General features: G+C 51.2%; 1 protein-coding gene across 4 annotated transcripts in view; it reads left to right on the top strand.

Moving 5' to 3' along the window:
- Dennd1a (DENN domain containing 1A) overlaps nt 1–16,903 on the top strand; it is a 536,773-nt gene extending 519,870 nt beyond the window's left edge. For 3 of the 4 annotated variants that reach the window (XM_026778778.1, XM_026778777.1, XM_013345984.2), the window contains 3 exons: nt 11,292–11,420; nt 13,723–13,981; nt 14,718–16,903. In XM_026778778.1, the coding sequence (XP_026634579.1) occupies nt 11,292–11,420; nt 13,723–13,981; nt 14,718–15,902 (1,573 nt within the window). In that variant the 3' untranslated portion in view covers nt 15,903–16,903. The remainder of the gene's footprint in view (nt 1–11,291; nt 11,421–13,722; nt 13,982–14,717) is intronic. The other variant, XM_005345946.2, reaches the window with a different exon arrangement.
- The last annotated feature ends 349 nt before the right edge of the window (nt 16,904–17,252 follow it).

Raw genomic sequence — 17,252 nt, 5'->3', positions numbered from 1 at the left:
GAGAGAGAGAGAGAGAGAGAGAGAGAGAGAGAGAGAGAGAGAGAATGGGGGGTATATGTGTGGAGAGGGAGAGAGAGAATGTGTGGCGATGCTTGTATATGTGAGAGGGGACCCCTGAAGTTGGGGCAGGTTTAACTTGGGTTCTGCACATTGGCATGGTCAGACTACTGGGGTACATCTCCCTTGCCATGGATTGTGACTGCCCCCTTGTGGTGAGAATGCTGCATGGCTCTGGGTTTCCTCTTACCCTAAAGATTTCTCTTGAGGAGGATGGAATTAACCACCTCTTCTAGCAGATCAGCCTTTTACATGGTGTCCTAGGATAAGAGGCCATGGACCTGTAGAGACTGAGTCATATACTCAGATGTCCTTGCAACACACACACACACACACACACACACACACACACACACACACACACACACACACACACACACCAGACCAGCAGCAGTCCACATCCTACAGAAACACATTCCCCACTTTGTGTCCTGATTAGAGATTGGACTTGCAAAGCATATTTATTTATGCTGTTCCTGTTCTAAACTAGTGACAGGTGGTGTGTTAGTGTGTGTGAAGAGCTGGGCATGTCGAGAAGGTGGCTCTTCCTCAGGGGGTGATGTTTTAGTGTGTATGGAGAGCCAGGCGTGCCTAGAAGGTTGCTCTTCCTGGTAATTGCCTTAGCCTGTTGGTATAACCTCAGTATTTTCATATAATGTGCCTGTCTTAGATTTCTTTCCAGAAAGCATCAGGTTGAGATGACCTGGACAAGAGTGTGGGGCTGGTTCACAAGGCTGGCAGACAATGGTGGGTGACAGGAATTAAAAGACAGGTCCATGAGCACACCTCATCACAGCTCATACTGGCCAAGAGATGGCAGGGAATGTTCCATGACGCCATTGCTAGGGTTTCTTTTCACATATTCTTAATGAGGAAGAAGGAGGCAGTGCTCCCATCATACCAGTGACATTTCTGGTGCCGCCCGGGTGTTTTCCTGCATGTCTTCCATGCTGCCATCCCCCTGCCCTCCCCCCATGCTCCTCCACTTCCAAATGCCATGTCACAACAGCACTTGGATGTGTCTCTCTCAACTGTCACTGGCTCCAGCTGGCAAGACCAACTTCTTGAAACACAGGAAGCATCCAGTGGAAAATATTTTAATAAAACAGATTCCTCATAAAATATTGTTCTAGAAGGGAAGGGAAACAATGCCACCAGCCTGTCAGCTTTGTGATAGGAGAGTTGGGAGGGGGGGGGGCAGGAGGCAGGAGCCAATGTCTAAAGGGTTTTCAAGGGTGGTTCCACTGGCACACATAGACTCAGAACCTGGCCCTGTCATCCACTCTGACTTTTCTTGGTTCTTGGTCTCTGCTGGAATGTAAGTGCACTGAGATCCTGGAGACTCTGGACTGTGGGGAAAGGGTGGCTCTCTCTTACTTCCTGCCTGGCCCTCACTTCAATGGCACATTCAATAGTTATCTCTGTTCAGCAAGAGGGAGCCGCTTAGGAGCTGAGCTCTCTGAGATCCAGCTCTGAGCTGAAGTTTGTTTCTTCCTTTCTACTGCCATGCCTCTCTGTCCATCGCTCTGTCTGTGCGTTCATGTGTGCATTCATTCAACAGCCATCTTTGAAAACATGCTATGCACATGCTGAGCGGCCTTCAGAAGAGTTCCCATGGTGACTCATCTATAGCCTTAACTCAAAATGAAATTTCCTTCCTGTGTTAAGGTTTTCTGGCCCCTTAATGCCATTTCTTGGCATTTGGATAAGCACCTCAGGAGACTCAGAGGGAAACTGTCCATGTTTTTCAGTCACTGATTAACATGAAGTTAAGGGCTGGGGAGATGGCTTGGTCGGTATTAGGACCTGGGTTTGGATCCCCAGAAACCACATAGAAACTGGATGTGCTAGAGCATGTTCATGCCTGTAGCACTGGGAGGACAAAGCACACGGCCAACTGATCCAGCCACGTGGTGAGCCATGGGTTCAGTGAGAGACCATCTCAGAATGATAAGGTGGACAGCCATGGGGAAGAACTCCGAGGTCAGCTTCTGGCTTTTGCTCATGTGTGCACATGGACATACTCAGAAATGAAAAACAATGCAAACAGTGCTCTTTTCCTCCAAGAAGCATTAGTCCCTCCTGTTACTGTTATTCTAAGAATCATTAACCCCTCTCCCATTGTGTTTTCTAGAAAGCTCTCCTTCTATTATTCAAAACAGAAGAGGCCTCCTTTAGATTCTAGTCAGCAGGGCATTCCCTGAGTCCTTGTGTGCTAGCACCTTCCCCTGTGTGTGTGGGGGGGGACATAGTTAGAGAGCAGCAGAGTCCTTGTGTGCTAGCACTTTCCCCTGGGGGGGGCATAGTTAGAGAGCAGCAGAGTCCTTGTGTGCTAGCACTTTCCCCTGTGTGTGTGTGGGGGGGGGAACATAGTTAGAGAGCAGCAGAGTCCTTGTGTGCTAGCACTTTCCCCTGTGTGGTGGGGGGGCATAGTTAGAGAGCAGCAGAGCCAGTTACATTTGCACACTGCTGCCCTCCTTAGCACAGGACCTGTGCGTGCTCTTTATAGTCTGGTTTTGCCCAAAGATACAGCTTTGTGTCCCAAAATAACTTGCCCAGCTTGCCAGCCCTCTTCCCAGGTTCCCTGGAACCTGGGGTTGGGAAGTGGGTCCCCTCAGATCTACTGTCACAGAAGCGTCCTCCCAGGAGCCTGAGCATTTACACTTGGGGAAGGAGAAAGAAGCAACAGTGGCTGGATACCACACCCTTAGGATCATGGTGGGTAGGTAGTGCTGCTCCAGATTCCTGGTAGAGAAACTGAGCTCAGGTTCTGGCTTTATAGTAAAGCCAGAATCCCGGGGCCATGACTGGTGGGATCAGCAGTCATGATGGAAGCTTCTCCGCCATCCAGCCTTCCTATTCAGAACCTGACTGTGCCTCAGCAGCTTCTCGACCTCTACAGTGAGTGCAGTGCAGTTAGCAGTGGCCCCGGTTTCCAGCCAGAGCATGCCTAGTTGTCAAGCTCCAAGGTATTTCCACCCAGCATGCCAGGTGCTGGGGAATTCCCATCCAACCTGCTTCTCAACCAAAGGCCATGGACAACTCTAGGAGCATTGTAATCAGCATCATCCCCCCCATAGGACCCCACACTGAGACTGAGCCAAGAGTCCAATTACCACAGTGACCTCTAGGTGCCCCTCGGGTTCCCTATGAGGAGGTTACAGTGGAACCCGGCAGCAGCTCTCACTGAGTTGCAGACAGTCTATAGGGATGTCCCCATGTATGCCCCTGGTGCAGCATTAGAGCCGCCTCCTGGGTGTATCTGAAGGGCTCTGTCCTGCCCTCCAAGCTCTCTGGACTGACTGCGTGGCTTGTCTCTGCATGCAGGTTTTGCTGGCCGCAACCTATTACTTAAGTTCCCTTGTACTAAAGAAGAGCCAGATTCAGCCACCAGGGGACCATAAACCCGCTCACCTCTTCCACCAGATAAATGAAATCTATCTTTGTAAGAAATTTTGTCAGAATAATGCAGTAGCCTTAGAGACAGTTTAGAGGCCAGAAAAGAGAAGTTCGCTCTGAATCCCACTGCTTTGATTCAACTACACATAAATATTTGTGTTACACATAAGTATTGGTGGTGCAGGACTTTAATCCCAGCACTCGGGAGGCAAAGGCAGGCAGATCTCTGTGAGTTCAAGGACAGCCCGGTCTACAGCTGCAACCAGGGCTACATAGAGAAACCCTGTCTCAAAAAAACCAAAAAAATCTATTTGTGTAGAGTTCCTTTAGGCTTTGCCTTAAGTTTTTAGAGTTCCTCAGTCTGTGATATCCAACTATATAGACTTGTCAGTTGTGTCTTGATAACGTCTATCATTTGTGACTACAGAATGTATGGGGGGGGGGGTCTTACACCTGCCCCTATAATAAACCTTTAGATTTTGTTTCCAAGGTTTCATTCATATGAAAAGCTAGGGTAATACCCCTGCTCACTGACCTTTCTCTCATTTTGTATCACTAAAGCAATGGAACCAACACTGCCATTTGCTGAGAAACATGCAACACCCTTTACATGGGACATTTCACTGCATCCTCATGAGAAACTGAGAGTCTGACCCTTCCCTTGGTTATTCCGCTAGTTGGTGGCAGAGCTTGGCTTCAGCTTTGCCTAATGATGACCAAGCCAGTATAGCCATCAGTGCCGTAGAAAGATATCTGTCATGTGTGACTCGGTGAACAGGAACCACACTGCCTCATCCTTCTGCCAGAACTGCACCCCAGCTCCTGGGTGCAGTTGGAAATTTTCTGGATGGGGAAAGCTGTCAATGCACTGGCTGGATGGACAGTCTGCACTGAGTAGAGCCAGAGCTCACACTGCTGACAGATAGCAGTATGCAATTACATTTGTCTCAAGTGTGCTCCAGGCCCCTGCACCAAGGCCCCAGAAGATGAAAATAGACCAGAAACCATTGCCAGAAGCATTTGCTGAGAACCATGTCCAAAGCCTACATCTTAGAACACTCTGCACTCCTCTTGTCCCCTTCACTGGAAGAGGCAAGCTGCTGTAGCTCTGTGGACATGCCTCCCATTCCTTGTTGCTGGATCAAAACAGTTGAGTCTTTTCCCTCCTATACAACCCAGAGCTACCCCAAGGATGGAGTCATTCACTTGCACAAAGGCCTGATGCATGAATGGGCTTCCCTGTAAGCAGAGATTGTTCGTTCATTTCCTGGCTGCCAGACCTGAATAATAACATAGAAACCATATCAATCACAACACTGTTTGGCCAATAGCTTAGGCATATTTTTAGCTAACTCATATACCTTAAATTAACCCATAATTCTTGTCTGTGGCTTGGTAACTTTTACCAGTGAGGCATTCTCATCTTGCTTCCTCATCATCTGGGTGACGACTGCAGACTGAGTCTTTCCTCTTCCCAGAATTTTCTTATTCTGGTTGCCCTGCCTATACTTCCTGCTCAGCTACTGGCCAATCAGTGTTTTATTAAACCAATACAGGATACAAGACCATTGCCCCACAATACTTCCCCAAGGTGGCATCTCATCCCACCACCTCTGAGGCTCCATGGCTTCTCTACCACCTGCTTTTAATACCATACCTGAAAGTATCCACAAGAGTCACAGGTGCATACTAAATTAGGGGCACATGGCCTCCCCTCCCTCCTCTTACCTCTTCAGCAACTGCCAGTCTAGTCCTCCAACACCCTGATGTTCTCCCAGGACCACATGCTTTCTTTAGTGTGCCCCAGTCCCCAGCATGAGCCTGGACATCTCAGTTGCACTCACAGACACGTGTTTATGGAAGTGTGCATGTGGACACACACACCCACTCTGAGCTTCTCCAGGGCAAGAGTTGCATATTTTTCTTTTTTTCTCTGTGTAGCTTTGGAAACTGTCATCCTGGAACTTGCTCTGTAGACCAGGCTGGCCTCAAACTCACAGAGATCTGCCTGCCTCTGCCTCCCAAGTGCTGCAAGTTGCATATTTTTCAACTCTGACTTTGACTCCCAAACTAGTGCTTATCCAGCCTTCTGCTCAAAGGCATTTCCTAAATGGAGGATCATGGGAATCGGGAAAGGCGAATGCTGTTGTTCACAGTTCACTAGCCCTGGAGATACAACAGGTGCCGATAAACAACCACAAACTCCTGACAAACACCTGCTGTGTGCTGGGTGTGCGTGGAATGTGACTGTGGAGCTGTCTGCCTCACGTGAGTGTGACTGTAGCACCTCACCTTCTCTGACCCTGACAGAGCAAGTCTCCAGGATGCCAGCTGGCCTGGGCCCCAGGCGGAAGGGGCAACTATCTTGGTGCTACCCCTTGGCAGGCTGCCAGCACCCACTGCCTGAGCAACCAGAAGTCCAAACACCTTCACAAAAGGTTACAGACCCAATTAGCAGAGCAAGAAGCCCCTGGCCTGACTCCCCACCCTCCCTAGTGGATTCTGGGTGGTAGAGACAAAGGGAAGCCAGAAACCAGATGAGGAGCTAGAGCTAGGACTGGAAAAGCAGGAACCAACAGCCACCCTCATCCAAGAGTGTACAAACTGGGGGTGTCTCTACCACAGCTGACAACAGAACGTGCCCTAGGACTGACAGTGACCAATGACAGCAATAACCCTTGTTTGCTTCAGTGGCTATGACTGAGTGAAAAGGAAAGCTGGACTCAGACATCCGTACGTACACAGGGAGGACATCATGCACTGTCACCACAGGGACTTTATTCCCTCTGCAGAGCCCTAGGAGTCACCTTTTATTCATCTCTAAAGACACTGCCAGCTTACCTGAGACCTCTTACACATCCCGTGCCTCCCTGAGCCCAGCCAGTACAGTGTGCGCCCCTCCCAAAACACAAAGGAGCCAGGCCTCTAGCACTGGAACAACTTGCCCTGAGGCTATCCCACAGCTAGGACTGCCGTGAGTACTGCCCCTTCTTCCTGTGTGTGTCCCTGCTGACTTAGCAAGGACTTCTCAGGTCATGCTTGGACCCCAAGTCTGGGCCTAGGATATGGGCATTCGAGAATTCTGTTGGAAGAAGGGATGGCCACACAGACTGAAGACTAACTTAGTGGAGACTGGAGAAGAAATGGCACAGCAAGCCTGAGAGAGACTGGCCAGACAGTAGCTCAGCCTACCCAAGCCATCAGCCCTAATGCTATCCTGAGGCCCCCACCCCAGGTCCACCCTCTCCTGAACACCCCATCCTTGCTGCTTTTCAGAGGCACCTCGGGCCATCAAGCCACCCTTGCTCTGTTCAGGACGGTAGTGAGGAGTCCATACCATTGTCCAGGGGAGCCTCAGCCAAGAGCCTGTGAGCTAAGGGTATCCCCGAACCCCACTATCTCCTGGTAGAGCCAGTCTCCAAGGGAGTGGAACAGCAGGAACCATCACCGACAGCAGACAACCCTTGTTCTGATGGTGGTTGGGGATGGCAGTGATAACTGTGCAGCTAGTTCCTGTGTCAGCCTTCAGTAACTCCCTCGGCACAACGGCCCTTACTCGAACTCTTGGGAGCGGCTCCAGGTCACCTCCAAGAGGTACCCCACCTTGCTTTCAGAGCCCCTTCTGCTTGTTTCAGCCACTGTCAAGCCTGTGGTTGGAGACTGGCCCTGGATCTTGGGGTTGGAAAGATGTGGGGACTTTAAGTAGAGCTGGCTGGATGACACCCGTGTGCTGATATACAGCCTACAGAGAAGCACTCACATGGAAGGTAGCAGCCACCTCTTCAGCCCTGAGTCAGGATACAGGTGCCTGGCATCAGTCTGTGAAGGGGCATTGAAAGCACCTGAGGATTCAGTATTTGCTAGGCACCACACAGATCCCTTGGCCACTGACCATTTCATTTCTCTGCTCAGACCTTCAGGACGGCAGCAGCATCTCCATTGCAGAGAGCTCAGGGTCCAAGAAGATAAAGTGACTTTGCCAAGGTGTCTGGGAAGAAAGGGGAAGGAGGCAAAAAGTGCAGAGACTGGTCTTCTCAGCGCCTTTCTAAACGTGTTACCCCACCAGGGCTGTGTCAGCAAGGGACCAAAGTCGCCAGGTCATTTACAAAGTGAAGCCCCTTTGTGCTGGAGTGAAAGGATTCTTCTGAAATGATCACGGTGTCCCTTCATTACCTCGGGAGACCAAGGCCTGGCTGATTTCCTCCCATCTTCATCTCAAGTGCATTTAAATGTCAATTAAATTGGAACATCTACATTTGTCAGCACTTCATTCTGGGCCAGCGTGACGTGCGGCTGATTTGTCCATACGATGTGACACATAAAAAAAAAAACTCAAGATGTAGATATTCCTCATTAAAAAATAAGTCAGCGCGATCCTGGAGCAGCAGAGAGCACAGAGCACACACCGCTTCCTGATGCCATGTCTCTGACATGGTATTTAAAAAGGAACAGCCTCGCCTGTCACCACTGTCATACACGCGCACTAACCAGAGACGCGTGAAACCAAACATTAGAAAGGGCTCAGGAGTCATCCACATGGGAACTCAGCTGCAGGGTAGTGGACGAGGCAGGGGCAGCAGGGGGATTATAGGTAGGTCCAAGCCATGATGGACAGAGCCTTTCTCTCATGCCGTGACATCACAGTCTTTGCTAGATAGCCAAGTTCAGCAAGGCCTGCCTTTTCCCAGACAGCCCCTTTGTATGTCATAAAATCCAGGCAAATGGGGGGGGGCAGACTGCAGGATAGTAGCTGAATTGGGTTAATGAGGGAAGAGGTACTTTTTTATATTCTGCCTTTAGCTAATAAAAAATTTAAGCCTGGACGTTTTCAATAGTTCATCCTTTATCCCTGACAAATATCTGACTGTATCTTTCATGGGAGAGCATGAGCAGCTGAATTTAAATAAGTTTGTTTTGAAACCTCACCTTTCATTAAAGTGGAAGGGGAACCCCTACCTCTTATTTCATTGTTTCAGCTCCAGGAAACAGGTGGCAGAACCCTGCAGTGTTTAGAGACAGACAGGCAAATCCGATTTCCGTTCCAGCTTCATACAGCTTCAGCTGCTGTGTGACCCCAGCCAAGAGATTCCCCTCTCTGAGCTTTGACTTCTTTGTCATGAAGAGTTAGTGAGAAACTGTACAGGACAATGTATGAGTTCTTTGATGAGTTTTTACCATCCATGATTTCTAGACGTGACAAAGCTGGGGCTGACCAAATCCCATGGCACATTCCAACCCAGTGCCCTGTCCCTCAAGAAGCAGTTGCTGTGCAATGAACACCTGAGCCTAGCCTGGCCGACAGAGCTGGCTGCATGAAGCTGGCTGCATTTATAGCATGTAAGGAACTCTGGGTGTCAGATCCTTGCCTTGCAGGACTTTAATGGCACCAAAGTCCTGCCCAGCACAAAGGCTCTTGCTCTCTGTGGATGTGACAGACTTAGTGGCGGTCAGTCACCATGTGAACTGTGCCAGGGAAGAGGCCTGCCCATGCTTTCCGTGACAGTCAGAAGACATTCACAGTACATCTGAGGGTCACCAAGCACTTAGTTCTCTGTGACCCAGGTGAGAATTTATGTTCTTTTGTGTCTGTCCACAGTTAGTGCTGTGACCCACAGCCAGGAAGAGCTGGGAACTCCTGCATTTGGGATGAAATTTAGAGACATACTAGGGATGACATTTGGGTCAGGTCTTCAAGATGGAATAGCAGTTAGTGTGCTGGGGATAGACAGACACAAAGCTAAGTGACAGAATGCCTGCTCGGAGATAGTTCTCCAGCTGAAGTGCGGTAGTGGATGGGAAGAAACCTCAGGGCTTGATCCTGCAACCCACCCATTCCCACCATGCACCTCAAGCTGCCCAGAGTGGAGTGAAAATGCTGGCCTTGCTGCCCGATGCCAGCTGGAAACGGTGCCGTGCTAGAGCGCAGGGGTTACCCCAGCATCTGAGTATTTCTCCTCACCCCTTTTGCAGTGGATTAATCTGTCCTTTCTACTCAGCCTCATTAGTTATGAAAGCAACAGGAACCTAGTCTGTGTCAGGTCAGTGAGACATGTTTCTTCATCCTGCCACCAGCATGTTTCCACAGCCAATCTTTCTCCAGTTGTGGAAGAGCTGAGGCGTCTCATCCTAGGTACCCAGGCAGCCTGGGAGTGGAGGCCAGCAGAACCCTGTTGCCCTGCCACCTACTGGTGCATGATGCAGGGCTAGTAGCTTTCCCAGGAAGCCATAGCCTCCACTGATGTTTGAGCATGAGACTAATGGTAGGCCTCAGGAGCTAGGAAGAAAGTGAGGGCGCACAGCTGCAAGTACTGGAGCCGTGGATGGCCCTGGGAGCTCTAGCCATGGAGATCACAGCACTGGCCACCCCAGGGCCCTCCCCCCAACCTCCTGTTCAGGCCTTTGTGAACTTGTTTCAAATGTGTTTCCCGTTCCAAATAAAATCTGAAAGGAATTCCAGCACAGGGAGTGCAGGAAGGCTTCTCAGAGCAGCTGCCCTCCTGATACCTGTCTCCTCCGTTCCAAAACTTCGCTGTCACCTCTTAGGGTTCTTCACAATGAGCCCAGCCACTGACAGGACAGGGTTAAAGGCCTCAGCTGTCATGGTGGAGCCAGGATTTGAATCTGCCACAGTTTGGGCTCTCTTTTCCTGAACCTGTGGCCTCTCATGGGCACTGCTGGTCCGTACATAATTGCTAGGAGCCAGGTGTGAACTCCTTGGGCTGTGTGTTTGTTTATAGAGCTAGAGCACAGGTGGCTGGCAAGGGAGATATATTTTTTATAACAATGAATATTTAATTTCCACATCACAGATGAAAGAGATTCTCTGAAGAAGCATGCAAGGGAGACTCTTGAGTGGGCAGCTAATCAGAAGTGGGTCTTTCCAGGGCTGGCTTCCACATAACTTGCTTTTTCCTTAACCTTTCCCTGTTATTAAAGTAGGATATGCATGCTATAGAGAGAGAAACAGAGGCAGGAGGTGTGGCCACCCACAGTCCCACCTGCCATTACTGGAACCTAAGCACTTCTTTTCCACTTTTTCTCTTGTGCGATTTTCCACAAGAAGATGAGGAGGGCTGCAATATCCTCAGAGAACTGATGCTAAAAACTGGGGTGTTCATGCCCATTGAAATGGTGTGGTGTTTGCAAAGACCCCTACAAACCCTCCGATATACTTCAACCCACCTCTAGGTTACTTTTTATAGCTAATCTAGTTTTCCTGCTGTTGCTAGCTGGAGAGCTGTATCAGGGGATAACCTGACAGTGGAAACAGACCGCACATGTTCAGTACAGATGCACGTTTTCCTTTTTTTTTTTTTTTCTTTCTTCAAGACAGAGCTTTTCTGTGTGTAGCCTTGGCTGTCATGGAACTCGCGCTGCAGACCAGGCTGGCCTCGAACTCACAGAGATCTGCCTGCCTCTGCCTCCCGAGTGCTAGGATTAAAGGTGTGCACCACCACCCAAACATTTTCAATTTACAACTAACAGAATCTATAGAGATGAAGCCTACAGGTTTGGGGAGGCCAATTGTAAAAACAACTATGTCATGGTTTCAAATTCTCTTCATTGGCATTACGTGTGATGGGAAGGGCGCATTCAGCCGGCAGTACCTGTTCTACTTGCTGAAAGTGTTTTAGTACTTCAAGCAGAGAGCAGTGAGCATCTCTGGAAATGGGTAATCAAGTCAGACGTGCCTGGATGAGAGTTTCAGGCCCTTGACACACATGGCAAACCCAGCTTCCTCTCCACTTGGATCCATCCCAGTGGGCGCCCTGGGCCTTCTTCCCACCCTGTGCTCTCATGGTGCCCTAACTGCCTCTTCTCTTCTCTCTGTCCAGCCTGGTAAAGCCCTTCCGACACTATGCTGTTTTTCTCTCTGAAGACTCCTCTGATGAGGAATGCCGACAGGAAGAGGCCCCGAGCACCAGCTTCACTGAAAGCTTTTTCTTCTCTGCTCCTTTTGAATGGTCTCTTCCTCCTTCCAGCTCCTTGGGTTCAGCCTGGTGACTCTTTGGGTGCAGGGGGGAGCATGGGGGATTGGGACTGCTTGTTACCTTGGGGAGAAAAGTTCCTAGGTGCCAACTTGCAGGGTGTATGCCATATCTACAGTCTTGGTCTCAGGCTCCTATTGTGCCAGCCCCACAAGGCTGTAACAACAAAAAGGACAGGTAAGGCAGAAGCATCAATCCCCTTTCCTTACAAGGGGAAAATGACTTGTTTAATTGGAACTGGTAGCCACAGTGAGCACAACTACAGATCTCCTATTTCTCAGTGTACCTTAGAAAGCCACAGAGACAGGAAGGCAAATGTAAGGAAAAAGCCAGTTTGGGTTGGAGGAAACATGGGAATAGCAGCATATCAGCCATGTGTGGTGACGTACACCCGCAGTCTCAGAACTTGTGGGGCTAAGATAGATAGATGGACTGTGAGTTTGAGGCTAGCCTGGGCTGCATAGCAAGTTACAGGCTATATACAAGACTGTGACTCAGGAAAAAAGTGTGTGTGTGTGTGTGTGTGTGTGTGTGTGTGTATGTGTTATGTTATGATCTAACTGGGTTTCTTAAGATTAATTTTATCTTAATTATGTTATTACCTAAGCTGCATACAAATTACAAACAACAATTTTTTTAAAGGAAGACAAGGTAACCTTACATACAAATGTTCTTCCCAAGAGCCTCAGGGATGTGCCTACAACCTATCAGAGTGCTAGTGGCTGGCTCCTTCACATTGGGTGTCCCTCCACCCCCACCCCTCCCACCTCTGTTCCCTAACCTCAAGTGCCCCGTGGCTTCATCCTGGACCTTCTGAGTCCAAAGCTGCGAGCCCCTTCTCTCACTCCCCACCACTGTTCTTTCCTAATGCCAGATGATGACAGTGTCCCCCTTGGTCCCAGGTACCTGATCTGTACATAAACCTTTTCAGTATATTCATTTTTTTCTTTTAAATGTTTGAAGAATTGGCTTCACTGTGCAGTCACAGGTCTGATGTGCCCCTGGTGGCTCTTTTCCTAGTTAGAACAAAGAGAACTGCTGAAAGAACACACTCATCTGAGTGAAAAAGCAGCTGCTCAGGTTCCCTGGTGACTGACACTTCCCTCTTTGATGGTGCTGGAATGGAACCCAGCTCCTCGGTACTGGACCAGTGTGGCCTCTAGGACACAGGCCTCCCCGCCTTTCCTTATTTCAGCAGTGCTTAAAATCCCTTCTTTAGCCTGGGCCTAGAGCCGGTTCAGACCGATGTGTTTAAAGGGGAGCCAGCCTAATTCACAACACAAAGGGTTATAAAGAGCTGTGTCCTTGTGTTTAGGAAGGAGGACTCCTTACCCCTTCCAAAGGCTCTTAGTTCCTTGGTCAGAGCGAGACAAGGACTCTGGAGACTGTCAGCCTTGGCTTCCAGCCCACCCCTCGCTGGGTGCTATGAAGCACAGGGTGAGTTGCTAAACTTCCCTGAGCTTCAATTTCCTCATCTGTAAGGTGGCATGGAAGTCCCAGACTGCAGTTTGATGGCTGCCTCCCTTCTTTCAGTGGGTCTTTGGTGTCAGCCTCCTTATGACCAGCAGGTGGAGCCCTCCACCCACTTCACCAGCACCCTGTGCACAGCCAGCCTGACCCTAGAGGCAGGGCACTGCACTGGCCAGCCCCCACTAGAGGTCAGAGCAGGTGCTGCCTCTTCACAGATCCATGGTGCCCGAGGCTCAATGAAAAAACGAAAGGAACCAGCTGTGAGTTACACCCAACTCACCAGAAAGGTGATGTGTGGATACACAGAACACACAGCCATGCACGCCATAGGTGGTTGTCACCAGCCTCTGCGTACCCTCTGTACTTGTTCGTGAAACCACACCAACAGGACTAAGATTAACAAGGTCAGGTGACTCACCCAGGTTCCTACGGCAAGAGATGGAACCAGGGCTTCTGAGCAGCCATGCATGCTCTGGACCTGAGCCTCTGAGGCTCTAAGGTTGGAAGCAGATGGGACAAAGACATGCATATGCCCACCTGCAATGCCACCTCGCCTCCAGTCCTGCCAGGTTTGAATGTGTTCCATACAAAGACCTTGAGCTCTGGAGCACTTTAGGGTCTCCTCAGAGCAAGTGAGAGCCACAGCATCCTGCCCAGAGCACCAAGCATGCTGAAGACCTACCTAATCCAGCCCCCAAAGAACTGCCACACATTGATCCTAGGGCCTGGGCACTCTCAAGGGCTAGGGCCATTTGCTGCTCCCATAGATGCTCTGAAGGAAAATCCAGCTGCCTTTGTCTCCTCCCAGGCCACAGCCATACCGGACATTGAAAGAATCGGACAGCGCAGAAGGCGATGAAACCGAGAGCCCAGAGCAGCTAGTGCGGGAGCCCCGGGGGCCTATCCCTTCCCCACCTGACCGAGCTGCCAGCATTGACCTTCTAGAAGATGTCTTCAGCAGCTTAGACATGGAGGCAGCAATGCAGCCACTGGGCCAAGCCAAGAGCTTGGAGGACCTCCGGGCCCCCAAAGACTTGTGGGAACAGCCAGGGAGCTTTGACTACCAGGTATGCCCATGGGTGCCTCGTGCCCATGAGGTAGGTCCTCCAAGTCACAGTGGAGTAGAAGAGATCAGGGAGACACCACTCCAGCACCCCTACTCCAACCCTGCCCCATTGCAAGCAGCATATCATGTTACCAGCTGTCATGGGGGAGGGTGCTAGCACAGCAGGGAGTGTCTGCCTGCCTCTGTCCTCATCTCAGAGTGTGTGCTGCTGCAGGGCTCCTTGGATCAAAAAGGATTGTGGATTGGCTCTCCCGATGTGACTATCAGTCCCCTCCTCTGGGATCCGGATTATCCCACCTGCTGGGAATGAAGCAGCTCAGGTTCAGAGAAGTGCCTAGGTCAAATAGCAGAGGCTGAGTCAGGACTCAGGCTCCTTTCCTCTGGTCCATATACCTTTAACCAGGCCTGGAGCCACCCTTGCCCTTTTGAGGGTCATCAAAATTACCACAATCTCTAAACAGCAAAAATGCCCAAACCATTGTTAGGTGGCCCACAGATGGAGATATTTTCCTAAAACTATTTGACAAGCATAGGCTTTTGTCAAAAGAGCAGAGCTTCCTCTGGATTCCGCTTGTGGGTCAGGCTTGGACTTGGAATCCAGATAGGCCTGGGTTCCTGCAACTCCTCCCCATCCCAGGAGCCACATGTCTAGCATGCAGGAAGGGTTGGGGGTGGATGGACTTGCTACTGTTGCCTGGGCCGGCCTGTGGTCATCATCCCTCCCTCCTTCCCCACAGAGGCTGGACCTGTGCAGAAGTGAGAGGGGCCTTAGTGTGGCCACAGCCGTGAAGCTTACTCATCCATATACAAAGCTCTGGAGTCTGGGTCAGGACGACATGGCCATCCCCAGCAAGCCCTCCACCAGCGCCCCTGAGAAGCCCTCAGCTCTGCCTCACAGACCCCAGAAGCAGGACGGCATCCTGAACCCCAGCACCAAGGAAGAGGCTCCCACCCAAACTCCAGGCAGCATCACTATTCCCCGGCCACAAGGCAGAAAGACCCCTGAGCTGGGCATCGTGCCTCCACCACCCACTGCCCGCCCAGCCAAGCTCCAGGCTGTCGGCGGCCCACTTGGTGACTCCTCTTCAGAGCAGCTCCAGATGGACCAGCAAAGACAAGCTGCCCTGAGCCCAGCCCTATTGCCAGGGCTGCTCCCCAGTGCTGTCCCCCAAGGCCCTATGGAACTTCTGCAGCCACTCAGCCCAGCCCCAGGAGCTGCAGGCACAGGCAGTGATGCCCTGCTTGCCCTTCTGGACCCACTTAACACAGCCTGGTCAGGTAGCACCATCCCACCACATCCTGCCACCCCTAGTGTGGCTGCCCCATTCACCCCCCAGCTCAACTTCCCTCCCACAGTGACACCCACCCCTTTTGCACAGCCACCACTCAATCCCTTTGTCCCATCTCTGCCAGTAGCTCCACCCACTGTGTCCCTGGGCTCTACTATACCAGCCAGGCATTTGGGGACACCTCCAGCGTCCCTGGGGTCAGCATATACACCCAGTGTCTTATTGTCTGGTTCTGGCTTTTATGGCCCCCACAGGTCTCAACCCAACCTATCTGCCCTCTCCATGCCCAATCTCTTTGGCCAGATCCCCATGGGTGCCCACACTAGTCCCCTACAGCCACTTGGCCCCCCAGCTGTTGCCCCTTCCAGGATCCGAACATTGCCTCTGGCCCGCTCAAGTGCCAGAGCTGCTGAGGCCAAGCAGGGGTTGGCCCTGAGGCCTGGTGAACCCCCACTGCTGTCTGCCAGACCCCCCCAGGGTCTAGAACCAGCCCTGCAGCCTTCTACTCCTGCACAGGCCAGAGACCCCTTTGAGGATTTGCTACGAAAGACCAAGCAAGATGTGAGCCCGAGCCCAGCCCCAGCCTCCACCTCTGTGGAGCAGCTCCGCAGGCAGTGGGAGACCTTCGAGTGAGCAGGCCTATGCCACCGTCCAGTACCGTGCCTCCCTGTGTCCCATTTCTGACCAGGTTCCACTGGGGCAAAGGGACTCTCACTGCCCCCTCTCCTTCACAGCCCATCTCTGAGGCCTGACCCTGGAAATGGTACCATCCCAGAAGAGCCACCTGCCCCCCACCTCAGCACCCTATGTAGGGTTTGCACTAGAGGTCAGCTGGGCCAACCATATCCCACCGCCTTCCTTCCAGTTACCCAAGAGTAGGCAAGAAGCTCAAGCCCTCTCTCAGGCCCAGTTCTCCTTTACCAGGCCCTGACATTACATGTCAGTAATGGCCGTGTGAGCACATCTTTGGGGACACAGGTGTTTGAGGGGCTAAAGTGGCCACTCCTGGGATGACATTTCTGCTTGGTGGACATCTCCAAACATCTCTAGCAATATACTCTTTCCTAACCACCAAACCTGAGTTGTTCCTGGGGGCCAGGGGTCTGGGGACCCGAGCTCCAAACCCAGCTCCAGCCAGCCCTTTCAGGGTTTGGGAACACCAGCAACTCCCCATTATAGGAGAAACCCACAAATCTGAGTGTTAGCTCTCTGCCACCCTCATACCTCCGGGCATGCCAACCATAGCTCAGGCTCTGCCTCTTGCCACTCGGAGTGTTATAGGCTGGGCAACAGTGACCCAGATTCCAACTCCAAGGACAAGCCTCCTACATAGACAAAGGGAGAGGCACAGCTGTTTGAGCTCCTAGGTCAGGACCAGTTGGGGCCTCAGCCCCCCCCCCCAGATTCCCCATGAAGTAAATAAATGTGGCCTCTAAGCCTGAGACAGGTGGGGGCCTGGAAGCCAGCCCTCTCCAGTCTCCAGCTTCTCGCCAGCGCAGAAATTCCTGAGGCCAAGTCACCAAAGTTATGAAATGTTTTGTTATTGTTTCTTTGATCTTGCTTTTCCTTCGTACCTTATTGATTTTGATGAATCTTGAAAATTGATTCCTTTCAATAAATCAAGGTAAAACATAGCCTAACCATTTAAGAAGACATCAGGGACATGCAGGAAATTGTGTCCATTTGACCTGATTTCTCATTTCCTGTGTGTGAATGACCAGCCTACCCACCCCAGGGTTTCTGATGGGAACAAGGAGGTGGGGTCATTGGGGGTCCCCAGGGCTCTGTCTGGGGTGGGGGTCCTCAGCTGCTAGGGAACTGAGTCTCTCCTGGGTCATGGGGACCCTCCTGGCATTTGTGTTCCTAAACAGGTCTCAGTAACACTTCCATCCCAACAAATTCCAGGTCCCACTCAAGATGAGGCAGTGTCCTAACCCGGTGGGTCAGCGGGATGACAAGGTGTCAGGCAGCCTGGGTAGCAGC

Source organism: Microtus ochrogaster, chromosome 4 (assembly GCF_000317375.1).
Source record: "Microtus ochrogaster isolate Prairie Vole_2 chromosome 4, MicOch1.0, whole genome shotgun sequence".
Lineage (NCBI taxonomy): Eukaryota > Metazoa > Chordata > Mammalia > Rodentia > Cricetidae > Microtus > Microtus ochrogaster.
Note: the sequence above shows the minus strand (reverse complement) of the source record. Positions and strands in the feature narration are given on the sequence as shown.